Consider the following 15,210-nt stretch of genomic DNA (forward strand, 5'->3'; position numbering starts at 1 on the left):
TTCACTTGGCCTTCCAAGCACTCTTGCTGTTGCAGCTCTGTGGCACTTACTGTTGGCACCATTTCTCTCCAGGCACACTTGCTTTCCCGCCTAATGTGTCTGCGCTTCCTTCCTGAGCCGGATTGTGAGCGCCTCGAGAGTGGGGTGGCCCAGCTCTGTTGTGACTTTGCCTCCACGGCAGCTGGCTCGGCACTGCACACAGACGCTCCCTGCCCTTTCTGGACGAGCGAGATGATCTATTTTATGATGCATCTCAGAAAATCTTGTATTATAGGTAGCGACAATTGCAGAGACAGATGAGTCTGCAGAATCAGAAGGTGTAATTGATTCTCATAAACGTAGAGAAATCCTTTCACGAAGACCCTCTTATAGGTAAGTTAACTTGTTTCATGCTGTCATGATACTTTTCCCAAAAAGGTAGAATAATTATACATCAAACCAATTCTTCCTTTATAGCTTTTTCTGTTTTCTATTTCATTCATCTATCTTAATCACTTATATTGTTAAATTGTATTTTAGAAAAATACTGAATGAACTTTCCTCTGATGTGCCTGGTGTTTCCAAGATTGAAGAAGAAAAGTCAGAGGAAGAAGGACCGTCACCTAACATCGCTGCCATGGCAGTTCCGACTAGCATATATCAGACTAGCACTGGGCAATACAGTATGTATGCTGTCATTTGATACGATACGCTGCTGTTTACACCTTCTCTAGTTACCTTGGAGCTTCTCGGGGTTTGGCATTAGATTGTTCCATTTAAAATGCATCGTTAATAACTAAACTGTGTATCGTGCAACGAAAAGTACATGTTAAAGAAACAAGAGCTTTGTACAGATGGTAGTCATGTACTTTGAAAAGTAAAGCGTTTTATTGACAAATATAGAAGAAAAATTGGGGCTTAAATAAAAGGAGGCCTTTTCCTATTTATGTGTTTATATTTTAGTGAAAGTTGAAAACTTACTGTTTTTTCTTGTCTTTCCTGATGCATGTGAACATAAGATAAAAATGTCTGTATTTCATTCCTGTTGGCTTTTGTTACCAACAATTACGTATTATACTTATTAGTCCAAAAGAGGTACATATGTTTTCTAAATTATGTTTTAAATGTAATTCTATTTTACTACTCTCTGCTCTGTTAATTTGTGCTGCAGTTTTTCCTGAAAGAGAATGGAAAGATAATTTAATTTTTAAAACTGTAGCAATTGGATAGATCATTTTATTTGAAATTTTACACAGCATAAGCCCTAAATAAACAGATACACTCACATTTAGTCTTGTGCATTTTAATGGACTGTTAATTCTGTGCTTTTTGCTCTAATTAAAGCACTAGTTTGTTTTGTTTTGTTTTTTGCTCTTTTGCAGATCAAGAGCACTGGATATAAAAAAAGTTAAAAATCAACAGCTTTAAAAAAAAAGAAAAGAAAAAGGGGGAGGGAAGAGAGGGAAGCTGCTTAAATATTGAAATATATGTGATATTAAATAGTTTTTATCCAAATAAGGTATTAAAGTTTTAGATGCAGTCTCTTTTTCCTTTAAGATATAGCAATACCTGGTAAAAGTCATGACTTAATAAGACCCGGCTATTAAAGCTAGCAATAATCTTTTAATGAGTGGGAAGACCTTATGTGGTCATTCGTTTTTTGGAAGTTTCATAGTTTTTCTTGTAGTGGTGGTCAATCTGCCATATTAATCTATTAAACTGATTGTCCTCTAGTGATTTTGGGTAGCTCCTACCTTCCTTCATGGAAGAATCAGGGTGTAACTCATGCAGACATGGCCCGTGTGGGTGCTGAGTGGTCTTGTCCGGTGTGAAGGAAAGAAAGCTCTCCTGTCTGTGCGAGTTAGGCCTCGAGGTCTTTGCTGCCATGACTCTCATCACTTCTTTTGAGTATGTGCCCCTGGGCACACGGGGGGGTGGGGCGGGCGCCTGAACACTGCACACCAGACCTCGGTGGCCGGTGTGTGTCTACAGCGCAGTCAGGGGGTGCCGAACACCCCGGCCCTCAGTCCCCGGGCGCTGGGCGGGCCTTGGGGCTGCCGGAGCCTCCAGGCTGTCCACTCTGGCCTTGAGCAGCACCATCCACTCGTTGGGACAGGGAAAAGGTTGAAAATTACTGCTGAGGTAATTCTAAGACCTTTTAGTTTGGACAATGATTTAAGCTGCCGGCATTCTCATACTTGTCAGTGTATCCTCGTGCTGCTCAGAAATCGTGGCGGAAGCAGCGGTCCCTTTACAGGGTGACCAGGAGTGAATGCTGCAGGTTCATTTGCCTCCATTGAAGTTGTGAAGACATGGGCAGAGAGAATGTTGAAGCTGGAGACACATGGGGAAGGAACCCCGGGCCTGCATTTGCCGACTCAGTGATCATAGTGAAGCTTTATGCTCGCATCTCAGGTTTTAGTCTTGGACATGGAAGTAACACTGCACTGCGAGCCTCTGCCGGGGTGGAGACGCTCTCATCGCCGTCCTGTGTGCTCACTCAGCGTGCTCACTGTGCTTGTGTTCTGTGTTCATGGTCTGCTCACACGCAGGTGTGCTCTGCTCACGGTCGGCATGCTCACTGTGCTCTGTGTTCATGGTCTGCTCACACGCAGGCGTGCTCTGCTCACGGTCAGCATGCTCACTGTGCTTGTGTTCTGTGTTCCTTGTCTGCTCACACACAGGTGTGCTCTGCTCACGGTCGGCATGCTCACTGTGCTTGTGTTCTGTGTTCCTTGTCTGCTCACACACAGGTGTGCTCTGCTCACGGTCGGCATGCTCACTGTGCTTGTGTTCTGTGTTCCTTGTCTGCTCACACACAGGTGTGCTCTGCTCACGGTCGGCGTGCTCACTGTGCTCTGTGTTCACGGTCTGCTCTCATGCAGGCGTGCTCTGCTCACGATTGGTGTGCTCACTGCTCGTGTTCTGTGTTCACAGTCCACTCACACACAGGTGTGCTCTGCTCACGGTCGGCGTGCTCACTGTGCTCGTGTTCTTTGTTCACGGTCCGCTCACATGCAGGCGTGCTCTGCTCACGGTCGGCGTGCTCACTGCTCGTGCTCTGTGTTCACGGTCTGCTCACATGCAGGCGTGCTCTGCTCACGGTCAGCATGCTCACTGTGCTTGTGTTCTGTGTTCACGGTACACTCACACGCAGGCGTGCTCTGCTCACGGTCGGCGTGCTCACTGTGCTTGCACTGTGTTCACAGTCTGCTCACACACAGGCATGCTCTGCTCACAGTCGGCGTGCTCACTGCTCGTGCTGTGTTCACGGTCTGCTCACATGCAGGCGTGCTCTGCTCACGGTCGGTGTGCTCACTGTGCTTGTGTTCTCTGTTCACGGTCCACTCACACGCAGGTGTGCTCTGCTCACGGTTGGCATGCTCACTTTGCTCGTGCTCTGTGTTTATGGTCCACTCACACGCAGGCGTGCTTTGCTCACGGTCGGCGTGCTCACTGTGCACACGCTCTGTGTTCACGGTCTGCTCACACGCAGGCGTGCTCTACTCACAGTCAACGTGCTCACTGCTCGTGCTGTATTCATGGTCCGCTCACACGCAGGCATGTTCTGCTCACGGTCAGCGTGGTCACTGCTCATGCTGTGTTCACAGTCCACTCACACGCAGGCGTGCTCTGCTCATGGTCAGTGTGCTCACTGTGCTCGTGTTCTGTGTTCACGGTCCGCTCACACGCAGGCGTGCTCTGCTCACGGTCGGCGTGCTCACTGTGCTCGTGCTCTGTGTTCACGGTCCGCTCACACGCAGGTGTGCTCTGCTCACGGTCGGCGTGCTCACTGCTCATGCTGTGTTCATGGTCCACTCACACGCAGGTGTGCTCTGCTCACAGTTGGCGTGCTCACCCAAGCCGCGGCAAGGTGGAGGGTGCAGGCAGCAGTGCCAGCCAACAACTCGGGAACTGCATGTGACAGACGCGATGTGTGTCCCTGGACTGCGCAGAGGTCGTGGGCTGTTCCGTGCTTAGGCTCCCTGCCTCGGGCCTGTTGGTGTGCCCGGCACTTACTTGACTGAGAAGTCGGCTGTGCTGTGCACCAGCCACAGGCGAGACCTCCCCCTGGCGCTTCCCTGTGTGGTGTTGCTGTTGTTAACGTGCTTCCGGGGCCTGCAGTGCACTTGCTCGGGTAGCTAATTCTCCCACTCGAGAAGTGGGTACTAAATCACCGTCCCTTGTGCACTATTTAGAGACATTTGTTACTTTCGTTGTGGGATAGAGGTCTGTTTACACACATAGAGGGTCCATTTTCATCCATCATGCTCCTTAGTAATAGTTAACAGTATGAATGCCTCCATGTTGGGCCGTAATACGTAGAGATAGAAGCAGTTACTGGGGTCCTTTGGCTTTTAGAGGACTTTATCTTACTAGACTCTGAAGATTTTTTCTATATATTTTCTTTTGAGACCCTTTCATAGCTTTTTAATTATAAACGTTTTCTTTCGGTTTAATTCTTTAATTTTTATTCATGAGTGACTATCCCCCAAACTTGCTTTTGTTCCTTTTTTCAAAGATTATAATTTTTTTATTTTCTCTCTTTGTTAAAGAATTATTTATTAAATTTTATCATTATTATAATTTTTAATTTGCCACAGGGGCTTGTGTGCTCACCAGAGAGAGAGACAGAGAGTTGGAGACACAGAGACAGAGAAAGAGAAAGTGAGAAAGCAAGCTGCTAGGCCAGAACTCAGACCATGATTGGCCATGTGAGAGTCCAGCTCTTTAACCACCACTACCTGCTGGCCCCGATTATAAATTGTTTTTATGATTTTTTAAAAAAATTTTGTATGAGTTAGCTGCTGTTAAAAACCAAACTATATGTCAAAGTTGAAGAAATAAAATAAGTGTACTCAGGTTACCCCATGTATTACGCTCTTCTAAAAAGTATATTTATGATAGAGTACACGTATGTGTGTGTATAGGGGGGGGGTCCTTCCCCTATGCTCTGGCTGTTGGGATCTTGGGCTCACATGTGTGTTTCATTTGGACCATGTCGGATCCGAACCTGCAGTTGCCATGTGGCTTCAGCACTGTAGTCCAGTATACGACCTGTTGCTCCCCCTAGGCAGGCCTACATTTTTAATATTTGAAAGATATTTGGTCTTATTATTTCAATTTTTCTTTTATTCATAAAAGCTAGGACATGAAAGTTTGGATCGGCTAGTTTCTAGGAATAGGAAAGATAAAATAGGTGGGAATTCATTCTCACAACGCAGTGAGCTGCACCTGCAGACTCTTCTCTGGAAGCACAGAGTGAGGTCTGTGGTGTGGGTTAAGAGACTCTGGTCAGAAAAAATCCACTCTTTTCTCAGGAAAATCTATCTGAAAGATAACCGTTCAGATAGTCTCAGAATTAGCAAAGAATCCTACTTTCTGCATAAGACCTTTAAGATTAGCATTAAATGGGACCAGCAGTTGGCATAATGAGTATGTCACTGGACTCCCATGTAGTCGACCGTGGTTCGAGTCCCGGACCTGGTGGCTTAAACTCATGCCAGGCACGTGTGCATGCCCAAGATCCCGAAAGGAGAATGGAGGAGAACGAATTGCGGTATGCCATTATCATCTAAAGAAATGAAAATGTTTGAGGTTTCTTTATACATTAAACATTCTCTGGAGACAAAGGTGGATTTTATTTTTTTTGCCAGAGGGCATGTGTGCTCCCCAGAGAGAGAGAGGGAGAGAGAAAGGGAGTAAACGCCCCTAATGGGCATGGTCAGGATTCACTCTGGCTGGCCTTGTAGAATCCAGCTCTCTTAACTACTAGGCTACAGGGCTAGCCCCAGACCCAGGGTTTTTTAAATTCCCCATTTTTAAAATGTTATTTATACCCAGCATTTTCTCTTATCAGTTAAGGACTGTCACCCAAAACCTCGAATTTTCTTTCTGAGCATCCCTTGTCTCTTTGCTTGTTCTTACTTTATTTTACTAGGAACCTTATTACACTGAGTCTCTGTTAACCCACCCTTACTGAATTTCTTTATGCACCTGAGCCACCATCCCACCTGGTGGCCCCATACTTATGCTACAGGTAAGTGTCAATCCAGATCCACCATTATGAAAAGACTTCCTGAGCTGCTCAAAGAATTCGGAATTCTCAGGAGACACACGAATACGCGCTGACCGTTTTTCATAAGGGAATTGGCCCGTGGTGGATGTGCACATTCTGAAGTAAATGCAGTTGCGTTTGTTGCTTGAGGCTGTGACTTGGCTTCAGCTCCTGCAAGGACTGAGCCCTGGGCACTGGCCTTCCAGCCCGTGTCCCTGCCGTGCAGCCCGAGCTGTAGTCTCTCTGTAGCTGTAGTCACCTCTTAGCCTTTCAGGCACGGGCAGTCACAGGTTCATTTTTGAGCTCATCTTTAGTTTAAATCTGAGAAGTCAGGAACAAAGGTCTGTTTGCTGCGGCTGTTGAAGATAATGCACCGAGGTTACTGAGATTTCATTTATAAATTTCTTTTATTGTAATTTGAATTAGGGTGGTTTTATTTATTTATTTAAGAGAGATTTTTGCTACAGGGCGCCTTCACTAGCTGGAGAGACAGAAAGCCAGGAAGACAGAAATCACCCCCTGCCCCGGGGAAATGGCCACGCTGCAATCCCTTTTCCTCCATTCTCTTCTCAGGATTTTGGACATGCACACACATGTGCCCGGTGTGAGTTTTAAGCCACCAGGCCCAGGACTCGAACTGCAGTTGACTACGTGAGAGTCCAGCAACATAATGGCTACACCATCTGCTGGTCCCAAGCGTGGTTTTAAATGAAAAACATTTACATGCTTATATGTTTGAATTAGTTTATCTTTACAAATTTGGAGTTGAAAATATACAAGTGAAAAGAGCTGATACAAAATTTTGAATTTAAATTCTCTCTCATTTGCTTGTGAACTTCTTTTTTTAGTTGGCTTAACCTTTTAAAATTCATCTTTATCTATTTTTTAGGTTTTTGCTATAGGATCCATGCACTGATTGGAGAGAGACAGACAGTGAGAGGGAAAGTGAGAAATCATGCCCCCCTCTGGGAGGCCAGTCATGCCATAATCCCTTCTCCTTCATTCTCCAACTGAGATTTTGGACACACACGCACAAACGTGTGGTATGATATTTAAGGTGGCAGGTCCAGGACATGAGCCATAGTCATTCGTATGGGAGTCCAGCACCTGAGCCACCATCCCACCTGGTGGCTCCATACTTCTCTCTTAAAAGTTAGTTGGTGGGGGGTCCAGCAGTTGGCTATTTTGCTGAACTCCCATGTAGTCAACCGCGATTCAAGTCCCGGACTCAACCGCGATTCAAGTCCCGGACTCAATGGCTTAAACTCACATTGGGCACATGTGCTTGCGTGCCCAAGATCCCGAGAGGAGAATGGAGGAGAAGGGATTGTGGTGTGGCTATCCCCCCTGGGGGTTGATTTCTCACTTTCTGTCTCTCTGTCTCTCTCTGTCTTTCTGGCAAGCGCACACACCCTATAGTGAAAAACCTCTCCAAAAAAAAAAAAAGTTAGTGGGGCCAGCAGATGGCATAATGGTTCTGTTGCTGGACCCCCATGAAGTTGACCACAGTTTGAGACTCAAACCCGGCAACTTGAAACTCTTGCCGGGTGCATGTGCATGCCCCAAATCTCGAGGGGAATAGAGAAAGGATTGTGGCGTGGCTGTTCCCCCTCCCCGACCTGCAGCAGCCCCTCTCACTTTCTCCCTGTCTCTCTCTCCAGTGACTGCATATACCCTAGGGCAGAAACTAAAAAAAAAGATATCTCCCAAACCTTCTCATTGTGAGGGGTGAATCCTGAAATGCTTGACACCTGTGGAGAGTTGCAGTTTTGAAGATAGCCTGTCTATAAAATGTGTGCAGAGTATAATGATGTCACACGGAGGCTTCTCAGCCCCAGCCCCATCGGCGCTCTATAACTGACTGTCCAGTTTCTATAGCACAGCCGGGAGCCCAGTCTGACACAGTGGCCTCTCCGTGAACCGGAACACAGGGGGTAGGTCTGTGTCGAAATCTGCTGTGAAATTATCCTGTTTTTCTTGTTAGGCGCTGGAACTGTAGGTCAGAATGTTCGTTGTTGTTAATCTTTCTGTAGTTCTGTTGGGTTCCTCACTTAAGTGAGCTTTTACTTTTAGTGGTCATGTTTTAGATGCCATTAAAAACATTTGGGAATTGGGGCTGGCAGGTGGCATGGTGGTTAAAGCACTGGACTCCCAAATGGTAGACCACGATTTATACCCCAGACCTGGTGACTTGAAAGTCAAGCCAGGTGCGTGTGTGTGCGTGCCCAAGATCCTGAGAGGAGAATGGAGGACAAGGGATTGCAGTGTGGCCATCCCCCTGAGCGGTGATTTCTCACTTTCCTCCCCCCTCTCTTTCTGGTGAGCATGTCCTACGAGGGGAAAAAAAATTGGGAATGGCTTGGAAATATTCAGAGTGTATTTTAAATGCTATTCTTGGGACCAGCAGTTAGTGTAATGGCTATGTTGCTGGACTCCCATGTAGTCGACTGTGATTCGAGTCCCAGGCCCGGTGGCTTAAACTCATGCTGGGCGCGTGTGTGTGTGCCCACGATCCCAAAAGGAGAATGGAGGAGAAGGGATTGCGGCATGGTGGCCATCCCCTCTGGGGGGTGATTTCTCACTTTCTGTCTCTCTGTCTCTCTCTGTCTTTCTGGCAAGTGCACGTGCCCTATAGCAGAAAAAAAAAATGCTATTCTTACATTCTTGTAAATCTTTTACTTAATTTACAGGTGCATGCTATTCTGATGATGAGGGTTTTTAAATTTTCTATTGTACAGTTGGTTTATTTGCGGTTAAAAACAGGATTGTCCTTATTTCCACTTAATGTCTACTGTTTAAAACATGCAATTGTTGGGACCAGCAGATGGCATAATGGCTACATCGCTGGACTCCCATGTAGTCCACCGTGGTGCGAGTCCCGGACCTGATGGCTTAAACTCGTACTTGGTGTGTGTGCGTGCCCAGGATCCCAAGAGGAGAATGTAGGAGACAGGATTATGGCATGGCCATCACACTGGGGGGTGACTTCTTGCTTTCTCTCTCTCTTTCTCTCTGTCTTTCTGGTGAGCACACGTGCCCTATAGCAAAAAACCTCTCCAAAAACAAAAGAGAAAAAAACAAAAAACAAAGCATGCAATTGTAATTTTTATGGTATAATATACAGACCTCATGTATTTTAAATAGTACTTATTTGCCTATTAGAAATTGTGAAACAACACATTCGGTTCATTATTTTTTTTATAACTTTAAGTTAACATAACAGTTTTAAACATGGTTAACAAATCTAATATTTAGAGGAAGTCTGTACCATCCTTGTAGCCACTGCTGGTAAGTTATTCCAGATGCTTGGTAGAGGTAAACCTTGCAGCATCAAGTCTGTCTTTCATGGTTCTTTCCAACTTAATTTTCTACATTTCAGGATCCTTCTGACAAAGTGGTGAAGGTCACAGTTTTATGGACTTCCACTTTAAATACAAAAGATCTAATACATAATCTTTTAAAGGCTACTGTATGATAAATTAGAAAAATAGCTGGTTGAATAAAGGTATAAGCTGTCATTACAGTGCTCAGTGGAAATGTCATTGACCATTTCTGGAACCTTAGAAGAATGTTGTTTATCACTAAAAACAGAGTGGAGAAGCTGGACTGTCTGCCTGCCTCTTCTCCACTCTGAATGGTGTAGCCGAGTGGAGACCAGGGAGGAGGAACACTGCGGGCGCTATGAACTGCAAACAATTCGGAATGCACAGTATTTTCAGGCATTTATAAGCTTTTTAAAAGTATCGTCCCATGAAAGGCTGGTGTTCCTCATCAGTTCAACATAGAAGAGTAAGGGCCCCTTGAAGGTGAGGAGCCATGATGCTGAGTAGACCCAGTGTGTTCCTCCAGGGTGGGGTTACGAAACATGAATCTCGAGATTTCTAATATTTCTTTTCTTTTTCTGTTAAGTTGCTATAGCCCAAGGTGGAGCAATCCAGATTTCTAACCCAGGATCTGATGGTGCTCAGGGCCTGCAGGCATTAACAATGACCAATTCAGGAGCTCCTCCTCCAGGTGCCACAGTTGTGCAGTACGCGGCCCAGGCAGCCGATGGCACTCAGCAGGTATTTGTGCGAGAGTTGCAGTTTTGAAGATAGCCTGTCTATAAAATGTGTGCAGAGTATAATGATGTCACACGGAGGCTTCTCAGCCCCAGCCCCATCGGCGCTCTATAACTGACTGTCCAGTTTCTATAGCACAGCCGGGAGCCCAGTCTGACACAGTGGCCTCTCCGTGAACCGGAACACAGGGGGTAGGTCTGTGTCGAAATCTGCTGTGAAATTATCCTGTTTTTCTTGTTAGGCGCTGGAACTGTAGGTCAGAATGTTCGTTGTTGTTAATCTTTCTGTAGTTCTGTTGGGTTCCTCACTTAAGTGAGCTTTTACTTTTAGTGGTCATGTTTTAGATGCCATTAAAAACATTTGGGAATTGGGGCTGGCAGGTGGCATGGTGGTTAAAGCACTGGACTCCCAAATGGTAGACCACGATTTATACCCCAGACCTGGTGACTTGAAAGTCAAGCCAGGTGCGTGTGTGTGCGTGCCCAAGATCCTGAGAGGAGAATGGAGGACAAGGGATTGCAGTGTGGCCATCCCCCTGAGCGGTGATTTCTCACTTTCCTCCCCCCTCTCTTTCTGGTGAGCATGTCCTACGAGGGGAAAAAAAATTGGGAATGGCTTGGAAATATTCAGAGTGTATTTTAAATGCTATTCTTGGGACCAGCAGTTAGTGTAATGGCTATGTTGCTGGACTCCCATGTAGTCGACTGTGATTCGAGTCCCAGGCCCGGTGGCTTAAACTCATGCTGGGCGCGTGTGTGTGTGCCCACGATCCCAAAAGGAGAATGGAGGAGAAGGGATTGCGGCATGGTGGCCATCCCCTCTGGGGGGTGATTTCTCACTTTCTGTCTCTCTGTCTCTCTCTGTCTTTCTGGCAAGTGCACGTGCCCTATAGCAGAAAAAAAAAATGCTATTCTTACATTCTTGTAAATCTTTTACTTAATTTACAGGTGCATGCTATTCTGATGATGAGGGTTTTTAAATTTTCTATTGTACAGTTGGTTTATTTGCGGTTAAAAACAGGATTGTCCTTATTTCCACTTAATGTCTACTGTTTAAAACATGCAATTGTTGGGACCAGCAGATGGCATAATGGCTACATCGCTGGACTCCCATGTAGTCCACCGTGGTGCGAGTCCCGGACCTGATGGCTTAAACTCGTACTTGGTGTGTGTGCGTGCCCAGGATCCCAAGAGGAGAATGTAGGAGACAGGATTATGGCATGGCCATCACACTGGGGGGTGACTTCTTGCTTTCTCTCTCTCTTTCTCTCTGTCTTTCTGGTGAGCACACGTGCCCTATAGCAAAAAACCTCTCCAAAAACAAAAGAGAAAAAAACAAAAAACAAAGCATGCAATTGTAATTTTTATGGTATAATATACAGACCTCATGTATTTTAAATAGTACTTATTTGCCTATTAGAAATTGTGAAACAACACATTCGGTTCATTATTTTTTTTATAACTTTAAGTTAACATAACAGTTTTAAACATGGTTAACAAATCTAATATTTAGAGGAAGTCTGTACCATCCTTGTAGCCACTGCTGGTAAGTTATTCCAGATGCTTGGTAGAGGTAAACCTTGCAGCATCAAGTCTGTCTTTCATGGTTCTTTCCAACTTAATTTTCTACATTTCAGGATCCTTCTGACAAAGTGGTGAAGGTCACAGTTTTATGGACTTCCACTTTAAATACAAAAGATCTAATACATAATCTTTTAAAGGCTACTGTATGATAAATTAGAAAAATAGCTGGTTGAATAAAGGTATAAGCTGTCATTACAGTGCTCAGTGGAAATGTCATTGACCATTTCTGGAACCTTAGAAGAATGTTGTTTATCACTAAAAACAGAGTGGAGAAGCTGGACTGTCTGCCTGCCTCTTCTCCACTCTGAATGGTGTAGCCGAGTGGAGACCAGGGAGGAGGAACACTGCGGGCGCTATGAACTGCAAACAATTCGGAATGCACAGTATTTTCAGGCATTTATAAGCTTTTTAAAAGTATCGTCCCATGAAAGGCTGGTGTTCCTCATCAGTTCAACATAGAAGAGTAAGGGCCCCTTGAAGGTGAGGAGCCATGATGCTGAGTAGACCCAGTGTGTTCCTCCAGGGTGGGGTTACGAAACATGAATCTCGAGATTTCTAATATTTCTTTTCTTTTTCTGTTAAGTTGCTATAGCCCAAGGTGGAGCAATCCAGATTTCTAACCCAGGATCTGATGGTGCTCAGGGCCTGCAGGCATTAACAATGACCAATTCAGGAGCTCCTCCTCCAGGTGCCACAGTTGTGCAGTACGCGGCCCAGGCAGCCGATGGCACTCAGCAGTTCTTTGTCCCGGGCAGCCAGGTGGTTGTGCAAGGTATATTTTACTACTCTCGTACGTGTAGAATACCCGTGGGTTACGGCCGCACACCAGTTAGTGGTGACTTCATCGGTTCCGAAACAGAGACCCAGTAGGCTTGGGGCGGGCAGTCGGAAGGCTTAAAGAACCAAGATTTTAGCACACTACACACAGTGTTAAGTAGATGACATGAGTTTCACTTTTAAACAGGTTTTCTTGGCTAATTTTAAAGGCTAAATTCAGAGTAGCTGGATAGAGAAAGGGAGTTAAAACACATGAGTTTTTTACTTAAGTACACTCCTGCATTTGTGGGTTTTAAGTGTCATGCGTAATTCAGTTCTGTTACCGAATCGATGCAAATTCAAGGATTTAGTCTGTGATGCAGGCCAATTGGGGTTACATTGAAGTCTAATGTCTAAACAACGGTTACATTGAAGTCTAATGTCTAAACAACTCATTTAAATACAAATGGTGATTTTTGTTGTTTGATCATACTTAATGTATTTGAATCTGAGTACCCAGGCTGACAATAGAGAAAGAAAACAGTTGGCATGTAGCTTTAAGCTTATATGATTACTTAAGATTCTAATTGAATTTGAGCTATGTATTATTTTAATTTCATTCATTTGAGCTTATAACCAATAGATGTATTTAATATAAAGTTCAGAAATCCCATGTTTTAATTTAAATCTAGTCCTCTTATTCCATTTACGGTTAGACGCATGATACTGCAGTAATCTTAAGGAAAGTACTATCACTTCTTTCAGTTCCAGTCTTTTAGTATGGAAAAAAGCATGTTAAAATTAGTGAATTGCTTGGTAATTAGCTTTGCTCTTAAGTATTTCAGGGGGTAATGTGGACTATCCACAAAAAGTGTTTGAAGAACTGAAGCGGCGACATGTATACAGTAAGAAAGACATGGTACTTTGTACTTGCCTAATATTTTAATATTCTCCTTTAAAAGTGAAATTGAATCCACTTGTTGTTTTCCCCATACTCAAGAACCCTATGTCTAAATGAGTAATCTTAAATAATTTATTTACTTAAAAAAAATTGTTTTTTAATTTGCTATTTGCTATGGGGCTCATGTACTCACTAGAGAGAGAGAAGGGAGAGAGGAGGAGGGAAAGTAAGAAAACTACTCCCCAGGGGTGGCCACACCTAAGCACCGCCTTCTCCACGTTCCTCTCAAGATTTTAGGCATGCACGCACACGCACCCAGCGTGTTTCTTAAGCTGCCAGATCTGGGACTCAGCCACACAGTCAGCCATGTGGGATCTGGCCACTTTAACCTCCATGCCACTAGCTGGCCCTTTATCATCACTTTTTTAACATGGAAAAATCACCTGCTCACTTGATACTTTAACAAAGAGTTTTTAGAATTTTTTATGTCTTAAAACTTCATGCTTTGGAGTTTAAGAACTCTTTATTTTTTAAAAAAATATGTGTTTATTATTACCATTCTTCAATTTGCTATAGGGAACATGTGCTGACCAGAGAGAGACAGCAAGAAAGACAGGGAACGTGAGAAAGTAAGCTGCCAGGTTCGGGACTCAGATCGTGGTCGGCCATGTGGGAGTCCAGTGCCTTAACTGCCACTCCACCCTCTGGCCCCAGATGCTTTTTTGGGACTAATCACAGAAGTGCTTTCCACATGTCTTCTACTCCCGTTCTGGTTCTACCTCCCACATTAGGTCCTTCGCGCATTTGGGATGCACTTCAGTACATAGTTTCCAGTGGGCTCCAGTTTAATTCTTTCCCTGTACTTGGTCTGTGCTTTCCTCATTAGTTGCTTGATTATATGGTAGGGTCTCATGTATATATGTATCTGTCTGAGAACGGTCTTTTGTTTTTTGCTTTTATTTTTTTAAGAGAGATTTTTGTTATAGGGCTCATATGCTTGCCAGAGAGACAGAGAGAAACAGAGACAGAAGGCAAGAAATAACCTCCTGGGTGGGGGGGAGGATGGCCATGCCACAGTTCCTCTCCTCCATTCTCCTCTTGGGATTTTGGGCACGCATGCACATGTGCCCAGAATGAGTTTTAAGCTGCTGGATCTGGTTCTTGAACCGCAGTCAACTACATGGGAGTTTATTGACGTAACCAGATCGTGGTCGGCCATGTGGGAGTCCAGTGCCTTAACTGCCACTCCACCCTCTGGCCCCAGATGCTTTTTTGGGACTAATCACAGAAGTGCTTTCCACATGTCTTCTACTCCCGTTCTGGTTCTACCTCCCACATTAGGTCCTTCGCGCATTTGGGATGCACTTCAGTACATAGTTTCCAGTGGGCTCCAGTTTAATTCTTTCCCTGTACTTGGTCTGTGCTTTCCTCATTAGTTGCTTGATTATATGGTAGGGTCTCATGTATATATGTATCTGTCTGAGAACGGTCTTTTGTTTTTTGCTTTTATTTTTTTAAGAGAGATTTTTGTTATAGGGCTCATATGCTTGCCAGAGAGACAGAGAGAAACAGAGACAGAAGGCAAGAAATAACCTCCTGGGTGGGGGGGAGGATGGCCATGCCACAGTTCCTCTCCTCCATTCTCCTCTTGGGATTTTGGGCACGCATGCACATGTGCCCAGAATGAGTTTTAAGCTGCTGGATCTGGTTCTTGAACCGCAGTCAACTACATGGGAGTTTATTGACGTAACCATTATACCACCCGCTGGTCCCTGAGAACTGTTTTATACCACTCATTCTTTAAAAAATTAATTATTTATTTAATTTCATTTGTTATTATTTTTAAAATTTGACCAGAGGGATACAGAGGGA

The 15,210-nt window shown here is 44.6% G+C and overlaps 1 protein-coding gene across 20 annotated transcripts in view; it reads left to right on the forward strand.

Moving 5' to 3' along the window:
• The window catches only part of CREM (cAMP responsive element modulator), an 87,334-nt gene that overhangs the window by 46,045 nt on the left and 26,079 nt on the right, over window positions 1-15,210 (forward strand). For 12 of the 20 annotated variants that reach the window (XM_006158317.3, XM_006158318.3, XM_027775630.1 and 9 more), the window contains 4 exons: window positions 275-372; window positions 520-662; window positions 9,947-10,101; window positions 12,420-12,453. The exons of 1 other annotated variant lie outside the window; for it this stretch is intronic. In XM_006158317.3, coding sequence (XP_006158379.1) covers window positions 275-372; window positions 520-662; window positions 9,947-10,101; window positions 12,420-12,453 — 430 coding nt within the window. Of the gene's footprint in view, window positions 1-274; window positions 373-519; window positions 663-9,946; window positions 10,102-12,264; window positions 12,454-15,210 lie in introns of all 20 variants that reach the window. 7 more of the 20 variants (XM_006158326.3, XM_006158329.3, XM_006158327.3 and 4 more) reach the window with 2 other exon arrangements.

The sequence above is a fragment of the Tupaia chinensis genome, unplaced genomic scaffold (genome assembly GCF_000334495.1).
Source record: "Tupaia chinensis unplaced genomic scaffold, TupChi_1.0 Scaffold000578_2, whole genome shotgun sequence".
Lineage (NCBI taxonomy): Eukaryota > Metazoa > Chordata > Mammalia > Scandentia > Tupaiidae > Tupaia > Tupaia belangeri.